Source organism: Terrapene carolina, unplaced genomic scaffold (assembly GCF_002925995.2).
Source record: "Terrapene carolina triunguis isolate 2854851 unplaced genomic scaffold, T_m_triunguis-2.0 Scaffold96, whole genome shotgun sequence".
NCBI lineage: Eukaryota > Metazoa > Chordata > Testudines > Emydidae > Terrapene > Terrapene triunguis.
Genome location: NW_020664447.1, coordinates 62,220,539 through 62,234,900, shown reverse-complemented (window position 1 = coordinate 62,234,900; position 14,362 = coordinate 62,220,539). Strand labels below are relative to the sequence as shown.

At 45.6% G+C, this 14,362-nt stretch overlaps 1 protein-coding gene across 2 annotated transcripts; it reads left to right on the top strand.

The window, feature by feature from the left end:
• The first annotated feature begins 2,886 nt into the window (after positions 1-2,886).
• NOXRED1 (NADP dependent oxidoreductase domain containing 1) lies at positions 2,887-14,056 on the top strand. 2 transcript variants are annotated; one of them, XM_024192732.1, is made up of 6 exons: positions 2,887-3,133; positions 4,396-4,577; positions 6,004-6,184; positions 7,480-7,634; positions 8,666-8,888; positions 13,498-14,056. In XM_024192732.1, exons 1-6 carry the CDS (start codon positions 2,976-2,978, stop codon positions 13,718-13,720), a joined length of 1,122 nt encoding a protein of 373 aa, XP_024048500.1. In that variant the 5' UTR covers positions 2,887-2,975; the 3' UTR covers positions 13,721-14,056. The 2 variants fall into 2 exon arrangements, with proteins under 2 accessions (XP_024048500.1, XP_024048499.1); XM_024192731.1 differs by lacking the exon at positions 2,887-3,133 and adding an exon at positions 3,160-3,584.
• Positions 14,057-14,362: the final 306 nt, after the last annotated feature.

Genomic DNA, 14,362 nt, shown 5'->3' with positions numbered 1-14,362 from the left:
CAAAACCAGTAGGGTGGTGTCCTCATTAAATTCCAGCCGGGGTCATTCTGTTCTTTCTCCCTAAATTCCCCCTCCCCTATGTGGTAGTTTCAGTAGGGAGCAGGATCATTTTTTGTTTCCTGTCCTAAATGGTTGTGTAATATTGTTGTGTAGCTGTTTAAACAACTGCTGCACTCCATCCCCTGGATGAAGTGATCCTTGCGTAGAGTTCACTTGAAATTTGTAAAATGCTTTTGGCCTTTTTGGAATTAAAAGTACCATAGAAATGTTAAGACAGAGCTTCCCCCCCCCCCCCCCCCCAAAGAATTACTGTACCAAATTTACCCCTCCACTTTGCTCTGGGAAGAACACAGGAAACCAGTGCAAAAAGGTTGCCAGCACCTGCCTAGCATCAATTTTCACAGGAGCTTAGTGCCTGAGGGTATATCTGCACTGTAATAAGACACCTGTGGCTGGCCTGTGTCAGCTGACTCAGGCTGGGGGGCGGAGGGCAGAATGGAGGGGGGGCGTTTGGGCTGTAGGGCTATAAAATTGCTGAGTAAATTGGGCTTGGGCTGGAGCCTGGGCTCTGGGAACCCACGAGGGAGAGGGTCCCAGAGTCCAGGCTCCAGGTGGAGCCCAAACGTCTACAGTGCAATTTTATAGCCCTACAGCCCGAGCCTTGTGAGCCTGAGTCAGCTGCCATGGGCCACCCTGGGGGTGTTTTATTGCAGTGTACGCATACCATGAATGGCCAATGCTAACCTAACCGCTAGGTGTCAGGGTTGCATAGCTGCACCCAGAACTGTCAGGCTACTCACGTTAATTTGATGTGGTGGGAGTGAACTTCCTGCCTCCAGAGGAGCTTATGACTATGAATAAGTTTGTCACGGAGGTCACTGAAGTCATGGATTCAGTGACTTTCAGAAACCTCCTTGACATTTTTCACTTCAGCTCCAGGGTGGCAGGGGGCACCTGGAGCTGTGAGGAGCTGCCGCAGCGAGGGGCATCGAGAGCGGCAAGGAGGTGCCACCGTGGATGGTGAGTGCTGCACCCTGCTCCCCTCCTGCAGTGGGGCTTGGGCTCTCTTTCCCCCACGTGGGTTTCAGTCAGCCCCCCCCCCCCCCGACCCCATTATTTTTAGTAAGTCACAGACAGGTCACGGGCAATAAACAAAAATTCATGGAAGCCCATGACCTGTCTGTGACTTTTACGAAAAATACCCATGACTCTATTATTTTCTCCCATTCGCTGTGGGATGAGAGATGTGGTCCTGGCCCTTTAAGGGTCTGGGCTCTGGTGCCTCCTAGGCAAACAGCAAGGTTCTGACCAGGACATTTGGTAACTAAGCAATTGCCATGACAACTTCCCTTGTTTGGACTGAGTTGCCTGGATTCCAGAATAGGAGGTGGCCTGCTGTTGAGAACCTGAAGCTTGGGGAAAAGGAGTCCAGCAGGTGGGAGATCCAGGAGGCTGCTGAGGTTTTTTGCTCAAGCAAGGAGCACTGTATCCTGCTTGACGAAGGGGGTTTTGTCATCAGCACTTCAGCTGGGGCAGGACTAGGTACAAAATTCAGACAGTAGAAACTGCAGGGGGGTTGTGTGTGTTAGATCTTCAGGTAGGCCACCTTTATCCACCTGAGTGTTCCTTACTCACGCCACTGGAGTCAATAGAGCTACTCGGGGGAGTAACGGCTGCAGGATCAGGCTCGGTCTTTTTGTGATGTTATAAACAAAGCAGTTTGCTTATAACTGGAGTCTTGGGGTCTGGCTTGGTGCTACAGGCCCGCTGCGGATGGAGGGCATCTTTGGTCATAATCAGCCTCCCCTACTCAGTGGGTGTTTTGCCTGAATAAGAAGTGCTGGAGAAAGCCTTAGGAACGCCCCTTCCCTGCTATATTATCTTTGTGTAGTCAGGGCCGTTTTCGGGATCAGTTTCAGGTGGGCACAGTTAACAGTTCCCAGCCCCGGGAAGAGAGGAGGAAGTGCCTTATGTTGCTCAGCAGCCCCCCCGCCCCATACTGGCCACTCAAGCAATGACTGACTCCAGTCCTTCTTGATTAGAAGAATGGGGCAGCCTTGGGTTAGGCCAACTGGTGTAATAAGCTATCTGCTTCATTGAAACATGCCTGGCTGTGGCCTGGCTTGAAGAAGCTGTTTACCCAATGTTAAAGAAGCCCCATTGTTGTCAAATGAACTGAAATGGTGACTTCCTGATATGGGTCCGAGCCTGGAAGATGCTGAGCACTTTCATTTCACTTGGAGTCAAGGGTGCTCAGAACTTTGTCTAAAATTGGGAACCACCAGAGGGCCCAAGCTTACAGTGTCCTGTGTTTGCATTGTGATGTGTTCTGCAGTGAGACTGAATGCTATTCCTGTGGAAACCCCGGGTGGCTCGGGTGAGGCTCTGACCCCAGGCAACAAAAATACCAGGCTCTGTTCTGAGACCTAAAAGCTGTTCAGCTGCTCATGCTGAGGGGAGGGATACAGAAGGAAGGAAGAGAGCTGCACATTCCCTGAGAGGCTTGGGAGGGAAGGTGGGGCACACAATGCTGACAAAACTCAGGCTGGTGATGAATGAAAAACGTAATACTTGGAAACTGGAGTCACTCACCTTGGCTCTAGTTTTCATATTACCTGTAGCTCAGGAGCAGAGCAGCCCAAACAGCGCCCTTCCAAGTGCTGTGTCAGCAGCTTGCCAGTTGTTGCCAGCCACAGCTATACTTCATAGAATGAATTAGATTGCAGCTCCATGGAAACAATAATCCCAGCATGCAATGCTTGATCGCAGAGGCTCTGCTGCTTCCCATGCTGGGATCTTTCTGCTCCTCCTTACTACTGGTAATGTGTGTCATGTTTTTGAAGTAGAACTAGGTGTATATTGGCTACCCCTGCTCTGTGGGAGGAGCTGGGGATTGGCTGCAATGTCAAACTGATGGATGCTGGGCCACTCTTCTAACTGCTGCTCATTGCTGAAGGTTCTCATGCGGGGCCACGATGTCAGATATCATGGTGAATTTGAAGTCCTTTCAGTCTGAGCATGCGGTGGAAGAAAGTGAGCAGCCCTTGCTGTGTTTGAGAAGCCGCTGCAAGGGGCTGATGGTGAATGCATGTGCCCATGCTGTCTTCTTCTGCAAGCTGCTCCATGCCCTCAGGTAAGGCTGAAATAAGCATCCTTTCCTTTGATGTTTCTCAGTATTGATGAAAGGAGCTGGCTCGACAGGCCTGGAGACTGAAGGCCTCTATTTAGCCCCAGAAAAAGGGCAGCTACTGGCAAACTTCCCCTTACCAACAGACCTCAGTTCTCCCCTGGTGGAAATCAGAGGAGTGAGAGAAGAGTTCAGCCTCAGTGACCCATTTGGTCTTTGACTAAGATTGTCAACAAGAAGCCAGTTAGTTCCAGATGTGGTGGTATATTTTATGATGTGGATGCCCTTCTCACGAGAACAAGACCCCCAGCTGATTCAACGTGGGTCATGGAACCAGTCCTCAGAGTGCAATGATGTGTATTGGTTACTATCTGGCTGGGTGCCCTGGAGGTGGGAGACTCCATATCTCATTCCCAGTCCCCTGAGCCTGTGAGTTTCCCCGTCTGTGCTGGGTAAGGTGAGTGTGACCATTCCTTTGGGATGTGGAGCTTAAGTCTCTCTGTGTCTCTATCATCTCAGGGTTAGATCACTTGGAGCTATACTGTGAGACCACTTAGAAGCTGTGGTTAATTCAGAATATTATGGGGAGTTTTGCACAGGGAGTAATAACTCCAGTGCTCTGTGAGCTGCACTGGCTGCCAGTGGGTGGAATTCAAGGTGTTGGTTTTGCCCTTTAGAGCCTTAAATGGTTTGTGCTCATATTACCTAAGGGACACCCCTCTCCCCATGCCATATTACTGCACGTGTGGTCACTAGGACTTGATAAAGAAGAGAAGGAGCTGTTGGCAAGGTGTCCTTGAGGGCCTCTCAGGTCTGGAATCCACTTCCATTCCTACTAGAAATCTGTAACCCTTCTGTCCATGCTGCAAAACTCCCCTTTTCTTCATGGGCATTTGAGGAGAGGACATGATAAGGGATGGATGAGGTTATTTGTTGTATGGCGTAATTAAGAAGTGGGGCAGGATTGGATTATGGTGATGTGGGTACCCAGCAGTGGATCTAAGGTGAATATAGATGTTGATCATTGTGAATTTTAGATCTTGGAAAGGAATAGCTGGAGCTTGGGCTGGCTGGTGCTAGGTTTTATGTTTTAGAAATGGGAATGAATACATAGCACTGACCCTTTAAAACATGGGACAAGTCTTCTCTCCTTTCAGGAAAATCTGGTCAGTGTTTTTTTCCTAAGGAGGCCAGTGTAGTGCAGTTTCAGGGTAATGGATACACTGTAGTTCCTGGTGGAGTGATGTCAGCTCTGTGTCATTTCTCAGGCAGAAAGCGAGTGGGAAGGTTTCACTGATTTCCTCCAAGGAATCCATGGGCAGTGAAGGCCCGAAGGTTGGGATTATTGGTGGAGGCCACATTGGAAAGCAGCTGGCCAGGGCACTACTGGAGCTGAGTGGCATTTCGGCTCAGAATATCCACATCTCCACCAGGAGGCCAGAGACTCTGTGTAAGCGTTAGTGAATCGAGGGAATTTGAACAGGAAAAGACCTAGCATATCTAACCCAGGCACCCCTGCCACTGCAAGACTCATATAGTGTGTTCACTCCTGCTTTGGCTGGTCTCACTTTCAGTGTCCCAACTCGAGTTGGTCAGAATTTTTTTTCCACAGAGAACTTTGACTTTGTCAAAAAATGAAAGCTCAATGCTTTCAGCAGAAAGCAGACACTTTTTGTGGGAAACTTTGTTTAGCTGAACCCAATTTTCCATCAAAAACCATTTTGATGTACACGTCTTGACCAGCCCTAGACCCAATCAGTGGAGTTTTTACCCTTTTCCTTCCAAAGTCTATTCCACGGGCTGTTACGTTTCAGCATTAGGAAATGTTGATAATTCTATATTTTCCTTCCTTTTTTTAATTTCACTCCATTATTCCAATCATACCTCCTTAGAGCACCCTAAACAACTCATCTCCTCCTTGGGATTTTACAGCCTTACAATAAATCTCTAGAAATATTTGATCCCCCACTTTAGCCATCATTTGGAAAAATGATACATATTTTGCTCCTTTAATCTTTCCTCATAACTCAGTCCCATCAGCCTCTTAACTGTTTTTGCTGCCCTACTCTAAATTCTCCCCAGCAATTTTTAACGCCATTGCTCAGTGGCTGCAACACCAACTGACCTATGCGTTAAATATTCACTTGATGGCTAAAATAGCTCTCCAAATCAATATCCATATTGATCTGAAAAGCCACTACTGCCAGGGACTCTCCTCGGCCTAACGCTGTAGGGTCAGTAGCACAAGATGCTCCTTTTTCTCTTTACTCCAAAATGTTAAAATACAAAGTGAAAAGGGGTGGACTGAGTGCTTGTACTACGTTATAGATCGTAATTGAGTGCAAAATGTCAAATGCCACATAAAATTGTTACATAAACCAAGATGAACAGAGGATAACTGTCCTGGAGGGAGATGCTTACAACAATAAAATCCTCTCAAGGGGCAGAGAGGGAGGGGGAGTTATTAAATGGCTTTTTATAGATCTTGAAAATCAGCCAGATCCTGAGGCTTGGTTGCTTCAGTTAAAGTTTTAATCAATATTCATGAAATGGTGCCAGACAACCACATTTTCTGACTATTTATTCCAAGCGCAGAGGCTCATTTCTCTGTAACCTGGCTACCATGGGCTGTGCATCAATAATGTTAATGGGTAGCTGCTAATTAAGCTCTTAAGGGCCACCTGGTGAGAGGAGCTGGATTGCCCCATTATGAGCTGGGGTGATGCATGCTTCTCACCCCTTACCAAGGTGTGCCTGAGAGCAAACACCATCATGACCCTACCCTACACAGGTGTGGATGTTGCAGGCTAACTGGCTGCTGCTCCTGACCTCTTGGAGCTGAGGTGGTGATTGCCTTTTCTGTTTGTCTTCCCTAGCAGAGTTCCAGCAGCTGGGAGTCGAATGTTTTTATGACAATGGCCAGCTCGTGGCCTGGGCAGACATTGTGTTTCTTTGTTGCCTCCCATCTCATCTACAGCACATCTGCTCAGGAATTCGTGCTGCTCTCCGGGAACCCTGCATTGTGTACAGCCTGGTCACTGCTGTCCCGCTGCCCAGGTAGTATTGATTGCACCAGTGCTGGTTTGACAGCCCAGCACACTAAATCCCCTGATTTGTCCACACATCAGGCAAGTACAGTGACAGCACTGCCAATGTGCCTGACCTGGCATGGGGGCTGCAGTGTTGCCAGCTCTCATGATTTTATCACAAGTCTCACAATATCTGGTGGTTTTCTTAAAGCCCCTGCCTTGGGAGTCACATGAATACATGAGAATTTCAGCTTTTATTTTTTAAAAAAGTAAGTTTCTAGCTCTCATGGTTGAGGAGAAAAGCTTGAAACATGTTTTGAATGCACCCTAAGGGGTCAAAATCCAGAAGACCAGAAATAAAAAGTAGCATTATAGAAGTGAAGTATTATATAAAACAAATTCATGATTTTTTAAATTTAACTTCATAACTGGGGGGGGGGGGGGGGCTGGGCGAGATTTTTTAATGTTTGGGGTGACCATATTGGGAGAGGTTCAGTCTCTGTGGCCCATTCAGTTCTTGGCTGCTCTACTGAGATGGCTAACAAGGGGACAAATGTAACAAGGCTCTTTGTGCTGTAGACATCTACACTAGGAACAGTGCTGAGACCCACAATCTCATTTTACACAGGCTACTAAACAGCCGTTTCCTGGGAACACCCTTCAGTAACTACTGAGATGGGCTGGATTTAAACCAGGACTGTAGCAGTGAATAGCGAATGTCCTATTACTGACCTCCAGAGCCACCCAGTCCTTCTCTTGGGCTTCTATTATTCTGCAGGATATGGAAGTTACTTTACCAAAGTAGGGAGGGATTAAGGGCCAGATCCCAGTCGGTGGAAGTTCTATCAATATCGGACCAGGATGTAGCACAGACTCACTTCTTCCCTTCCTTCAAAAAACAAAACAAAACTGCTAAAGTCCCAGCTCTAACATGCTCAGATTAGAATCCTGGCAGCATTGACTCAGCCTCCTCTGACTAGTGTATTTGGTGCCCTGCACTTTACTGCTTGTGGTTCTTTCAGACAGGATCTTAAACATTTAAGGTCCCATCTGCTGTGTGGGTATTGACCATCCCTGGCACTTACCCTAAGAGCAGAGATTTGCCTTTGTGTCTGGCTATAACATTTATCCTTATCCCCGCATGTTGTCCAGTGCAATGGCTGGTTGCTTTCTTTGCACCCCAGAGGTGGCTGCATTTCAGTGATGCTGTAAACAGAGTTTGGAATGAATGGTGTTATAGAAATATACTTTTATTCTTGTTTGGTGTGCCACTCTCTAGGCACTGGATACCTCCCTGAGTTATTTGACTGACTTTGCTTTCAGGTTGAAGCAACTCCTTTCCTACAGTGCCATCCTGAGGCCACAGTACCACTGCACTAGCAGAAACTTAGAGAATATGTGGGGGACAAATGGGACAATCATAGCTGCACTCCAAGACCCTATTGTTATACAGGCTACCTGTCCCTGTAGCCCCAAAGGTAAATGTATTTCTCCTCACTTTGCAGGCGTTTTCCTGTGGAGTTAGAAACAATGTCTTTGCTTGACATTCACACTATTCTGAGCCTGTCCTAGCCCCAGTAAGAGTCATGAACAGGGCTGGGTATGGAGTAATAGCTAGTCAGTTTCTATCTCACCTGAGCAGCACTGAATGAGAATAATGGTTTGGAAATGCAGTATATGGAAGAAAAACCTCCTAATAAAAATGCTGGCAGTGCTGTCACTGGCTAGATAAAACTAGACTGGACAAAACATAGAATTAATATCTAGTGGGGACCAATCCTGCATGGGCAGGGGGATGGAGTAAGTGACCCCCAAAGATCTTTTCCATCTCTGACTTGTCTGATTTTGTTAGTTTGCAGGTGCTTCAGTGCCCCACTGTTACAGTCAGGACAATTACTGTGGAGAAGACCTCTCTCCATGTGTATAGTGTATGCTGTATGCCTCTGGAACTCTTTTCTGACTCTCCTGAGAGCCATCGTTTCCTTCGGTGAGCTAGCAGGAGCCTTGGCACTCTCAGATGGGAAAGCCAGGAACAGGAGCTAGGAGGCCTTCTGACGGAGTGTAGATCAAGACCAAATCAGTATTTTGGTGTCAACCCTGACTAAATTCCAACTTGGGAATTGCCTTGCCACCCCTAGATTCTCCCATCTCTTCCATGGTTTCACCTGGATATGGTATTCCTCTTAATTTCCTGTCCTAAACTGTTAGCCATCATTTTCCACCACAGGGACAGCTGCAGTGGGTGAGTGGTCCTTTTATACACAGCTTATTTCAGTGCAAAGTGCTTTACATGGTAGACGGGTATAAGCTAGTATATTATTATTATTACTTATTGGATTTGAGCCTCTCCTCCTTGGCCTGTGAATAAGCACATTGCAGTGCTGTTGCCACGTTGACCCTTCTCGATAGGGAACAAGAGAGAAAGAGACATTAAAAAATCTCTGCTGTTTCCTTCACATCAGTATGTGTAGTGGTAACTGATAACATTTGTTCTCTGATTGTTGTGCAGAGAGAATTGCTGTCACTGGCAAGTGGTTGGAGGCCGTTTTCTATGCAGCCCTGAACAGCTGTATGTGGCGGCACCTGCCCCACCAGCACGCACTGAAGTTACTGAATGATGTATGTTTCCCTGAGCACTGCCCCATCTGTGCAGAGCAGAAGACCTCTTGCCCACGGTTTGTGTGTGGGAACTTTGTCAACCAAACTTTTGTCTCCTCCCTGACTCAAGAGGAGTAAGTAAAGTGCCAAACTTCAAATGTTTCTACTTGGCCATCCTCCCTGAACCTTTGCCACATCCCAGGATTTGAAAGCTAGGAGTCTTCCTATTGCAGAGGAAGAATACGGTACACACCCTCCTCACTTCGTGTCATGCACCAGTGAGTGCTGGGTCAATTTTCAAAAGCACCGAAGTCTCATTGATTTTAATGAGACTTGGCCCCCAAGTTCCTAAGTCATTTTTGAAAATGGGACTTTGGCGCTTTTGAACATGTTACCCTGTGTGATAAGGGATGGACAGCCCAAAGTCCAATATACTGGCAGTTCTCAAGCAGCCTGAAATCCATCCACTGAATACCTCAGTATCTCACTCTGAGCCCCCAGCCTCTCTACTCCGGTTTTTAGAGATAAGAATTTACTCAGTGGGGATATGTAGGACCTATTCCAGTTGTGCAACTTGGTGTAAAACGATAGAACGCAGGAACGTCCATACTGGACAGCTCAGACCGGTGGGCCTTCTAGTCCACTATCCTGTCTTTGACAGTGGCCAATACCAAATGCCTGAGAGAAGGTTCAAGAATAGTCTCAATTCACTATGAGTTATCTGTCCATAGAGAGAGTTTCTTTCTAACCTCTCATTCAGTGCTCTGAAGCAGGCAGGCTTATATCCCTTCCTTTAAATAAATAAATGAGAGAGAGAGGGAGGGAAAAAACATCTAATGTAACTGGGGCTGTTCTTAGCCATCTAAATGTCCAATCCTGTTTTGAATCCTATGATGCTCTTGGCATCAATGCTATTTTGTGGCACTGAGTCCTACAGGTTAAGTATGCATCATTTAAAAAAAAATCCTTTTATTGATTTGAAATTTGTGGCCTTCCAATTTCATCAAATGTGGCTTTGTTCTTATGTGAGAGGATATGATTCACCATCTCTAGGCTGTTCAATATTTTATATACCTCTATCATGTCCCTTCTTATTGCTCTTGTGGCTAAACCAGACAGTCCCTATATTATCAATCTCTCTTTACACAGAAATCTTTCCAAGCCTTTCAATCTTTCATTGCTTATCTTTGAAACCCCTTCTATTTCTGCTATATTTTCTCCTTTAGATGGAGAGACCAGAACTGAACAGAGTATTCTGGGTGAGGGTATATCATTGATTTATTACAACGTTGTTATAAAACTGGCATTAAATATTGTCAACATTATTTTCCATTCCATTATTTATGCAAACTAATATTGTTTGCTCTCTGGCCACTGCACATAGAGCAGAAATGTTTTTCCTGAGTGGTTACAGGTAATTTAGAACCCAGCAACTTTGCGTAGTTCATATTACTCTTTCCTGTGTGCATTATCTTGCATTTGTCAACACTGGATTTCCTCTGCCATGATGTTACTATTCACTCAGCTTTGCGAGGTCCTTCTGAAATTACAGAGTCATTTCTAATGTTGACTAACCAAAATAATTTCATGTCATTTGCAAATGTTGCCAGCTTGCTGTTTGTTCCTCTTACAGATCACTGATAAATATACTAAGCACTGGCTCCAGCATGGAAACTTGAGGCATCCTATTTTTGGCATGGTGAAAATTGATCATATATTTGTACTCTTTCCTGTCTCTTCACCACTCTCTGATCCATGACAGAATTTTACCCTGTGATTCTAATTTACAGCGACTTCATTGAAGGGTTTTGGAAGCGCAAATGAATTGTTAGCCGAGTCATCCATATCTATAGTTTTGTTGATACATTCAAAGAACTTTAGGAAGGCATGATTTTTCTTTACAGAAGTTGTGCTGGTTAGTCCTAACATATCATGTTAATCTAAGTCTTTTATAGTTCTTTTTAACTGTCATTTAAACCAGTTTACTGGTACTGAAGTGTGGTTCATTTGTCTGTAATTCTTAAGATCTCCCAAGATAGGTACATAATTTCTACTCTGTCTAGTAGCTCCTGCTGCTGGCCTTGCACTCCCACTCCTTCTCCTGTTTCATTCCCAATCCTCAGCAAAACTTTTGGTTTTAATGGTTTCCCCCCCCCCGCTTCTTGTTAAAGAACCACCACCTACACTAGCAGTCTGGAGAATATCATCCCTCCCTGTGTGGTGCCACATGACTACAGCCTGCCAATGCTACCATATAGTTATAATTGGGTTTTGAATAAAAATGATGAACAATGTTCCTTTATCCTTTTTAAGCAGCCAGACTCAGAGTTAGAGAAGAGAATGGGGTGTCAGGAGACCTAGGTTCATTTTTTCTGTCTGTCACAGACTTCCTGTATGAACTTGGGATGTCACTTCCTTTCTCTGTCTCAGTTTCCCATCTGTAAAATGAGGTTAATCCTCACCTAATTCATGGGGGGAGGAGGGTGTGAGGCTTTATTTATTTGTAAAGTGCTTTGTAGTCCTCCGACAATGCTATACAGAAGGAAAGCTTTACCGCTGCCCCCTTGTATGGCTTTAATCTTGTGGAGCTTCTGGCCTGCTCCCACCAATTTTGTGTTTTTGTTTAAAACATTTAAGTTAAATTTAATGTTGGTGGAAGTTGCTAAATGAACAGACCCAGAGTCTGAGAACTGTTTTTTATCCCCCCAGAGCAGGTGCAGTGGCAAAACTAGTTTCCTTCTCACTCCCAATGTGCCTTTGAGGGACAAGTGCTAGGAAGGAGAGGGGAGTTCAGTCTCCAGGGCCCACTCAGTGCTTGACCTCTCTGCAGAGACTGCCAAAAAGGGGGGTAATTTGTCGGGTGGTTTTTCTTATGTGGTCACCTATCCAGAACAAACAGGGTACCATCTGGTTACGGGCAGCCCTCTTTATCATCTTGATAAGTGGATGGATGCGCTTGATGTCTCCAGATCATGTTGCCATGATAGAGTGGCTACATCACTTACCTGACATCTGATTAATTGTTTGTGCCATCAAAAGCGATATGCCAGAAGATCTGTCCACTAAGAACCAATCTGAGATCCCAGCACATTTCATATAGGGCACTGACCAGTTGTTGGATGGTGTGCCACTTCCCGGTGGTACCCACAGTTCTGAGGCACCTCTCTATCACCTGCCCTTGGTCAGTGTGAGGAAGCCATAGGCCAGTCCTCCAACTCCATGGGCAATGCAAACACTTCCCTCTAGGCCTCGCAGGCCCCACTGTCACTCTGCAGGTTAGTGATTGGGACACGCCAGCCCTCGAGCCCTCCGAATGTTTCCCCGGAGTGTCCAGCCCCTATTCCACTGGACACTTACAGCATTCACAGATTGGCTGCTTCCAAAGAAACAGTACAACCCAGCTCATCAGTTCCACCTCAGATCATGGTTCTGCTTAACACGCAGCACTTGTACTTGATTTCACTATAAGCAAATCTCACTTTATTTAACAAAACATAGAGATTCAAGTAATAGCAAGTAGAAATATTGAAAACAAATGCTTATATATAAAATAAAATTATAATATGCATTCTAGAGATAATTAGCAAGATATTCTCATGTCTTGTAGAATGTTGCTTACCCCAAAATCCTTCTCACAGTGCTTTACAGCCAGGCTGGCTGTGACCCCCCTTTTCATAAGACAAAAACGCTGTTAGTGTGCCTTCTACATGAAGAAACCTGTGTGTGTCTTTGCTCCCACAAGAGATATCATTCTTATGCTTTGTCTTCATTCATAAACAGGACACACCCTCCCGCTCATTTTTTTTTTCCTATCGATTTTTTTCCCCTTTCTTTCTCTCTTGTGCGGCAGGTGGCTCAGTATGCCCGGAAAGAGAGAGAAACATCTATTATCTCCTGCCTGGAAGAAACATGTCAGAGGTTTCTCACCTCCTGGTGACCTGCCTTAACTCCCAAACCTGACGAACATAATTTTCAGTACAGATACATAATTCCTTAAATATTATCTGTACAAACATTTCACAATGATTATGTTGACCAGTGGGCTACCGGCTCTTGGTAGAGACCTCATATGCCACCCTTCGGTGAACCCTTCTTGCGAATTATGCAGTTATCCACTCCAAGGAACCCTTGTAAAACCTTATGTGTACCCCTGTGCCCTCTGTCAGCAGGCACCAAGAGATCCCTGGGTCACATGTGATAATGCTTTTGGTCACCACCAGTGAAGGCTTGATTTGAACTGAGTACTAGATAACTCATTACCAATTCTTGAGCCATCCCTCCCCACTAATTCTGTTTTCTGCATTATTGTTTGATTAGTTGTAATGCAGTATCATCCAGAGGCCCCTATCAGGATCAGGGCCGCATTGTGATGGGCATAGTACAAACATATATAGAGATAGCTGGAGGGTCATGCTGGAGTGGACTGTTCTTATGGATAGTGGAAGATGATCCAATGGCAAGGCACTGACACTCTTGCTTTGGGGCTGGTCTGATGGATACGTTTGTTTATGGGTTTGCAGTAGGCCCATTAAGTCCAGTTTGTGGAAAAACATCCCATTAATACCACAGTGAGTTTTGCTCATTGTGGGCGGTTTGTCCAAAGAACACAAGGTTCTGAATCACATTGCTTTCTCAACGGGCTAAGACAGAGGACTTAGACCAAAGAAAGCCATCTTGTTAAATCACAGGTATGGAACTGATAGCTGTTGCCCATAAATAATACAGCCTGTTTTCTTTTCCCAGCACCTTCCCCTGGTTTGACCTGACAACTGTACAAATGAAGGAGTCTCCCTTCAGTCAGCTCCTAGCAAGGAGTGTGCTTCTCCAGAACCATCTTACTTTGTTGTACTGTACCTCCTTTGGAGTTTTGCTTGCAAAGAGTGGAGGGATGGCCAGCAGTGGCCTCTGGCAGCAGAATGTCTTCTCTTTCTGCCGCAGCAGATCCAAGTATGGTGCTGGGTCATGAGTCAATGTCCACCCACAACTGCTATTGATGTGACTTGGAAAGAAGACCAGGAGATGTTCCTAACACTGATTCTGAAGCTTCATACAGTATAACGACAGTGTGATTCCAAACCTCCAGGGATGGAACTGCTTTGCTAAGGTTTAATGCTGAAGAGAACTGTGGCAGAGATTAAGACCCCTTTCCTACCAGTTCCCATTGTAGGAGCCATATGGTTGTGTGTGGTGGAGGAATGTACGGTGAGGACTTTGTCCTGCAGTGGAAAGGATAAAGCTGGAATGGCATGTAAACCTTTACCTGACCATCACCCACAGCACAAACCAACTGCAAAGTAGTGGGCAAATTAAAACAGTGAAAATGAATAGCATTCCTGACTCATAATTCTGACGTACTGGCAAGCTGCCCAACTTGTATCCATTGTGACAGGGCAAGGCCAGATGGCTATAGAAAAGTAGTGGGAGACAGATATATTAGCCCCAGGCTAAACAAATCCCTGTTACTAGGGTAAGTAAATGGCAGCTGCTCCAGGTCAATTAAGACACCTGGGGCCAATTAAGATATTTCCAGAAGGCAGGGAAGATAGCTAGGTTGATTGGGACACCTGAAGCCAATTAGGGGCTGGATGAAACTAGCTAAAAGCCTCCC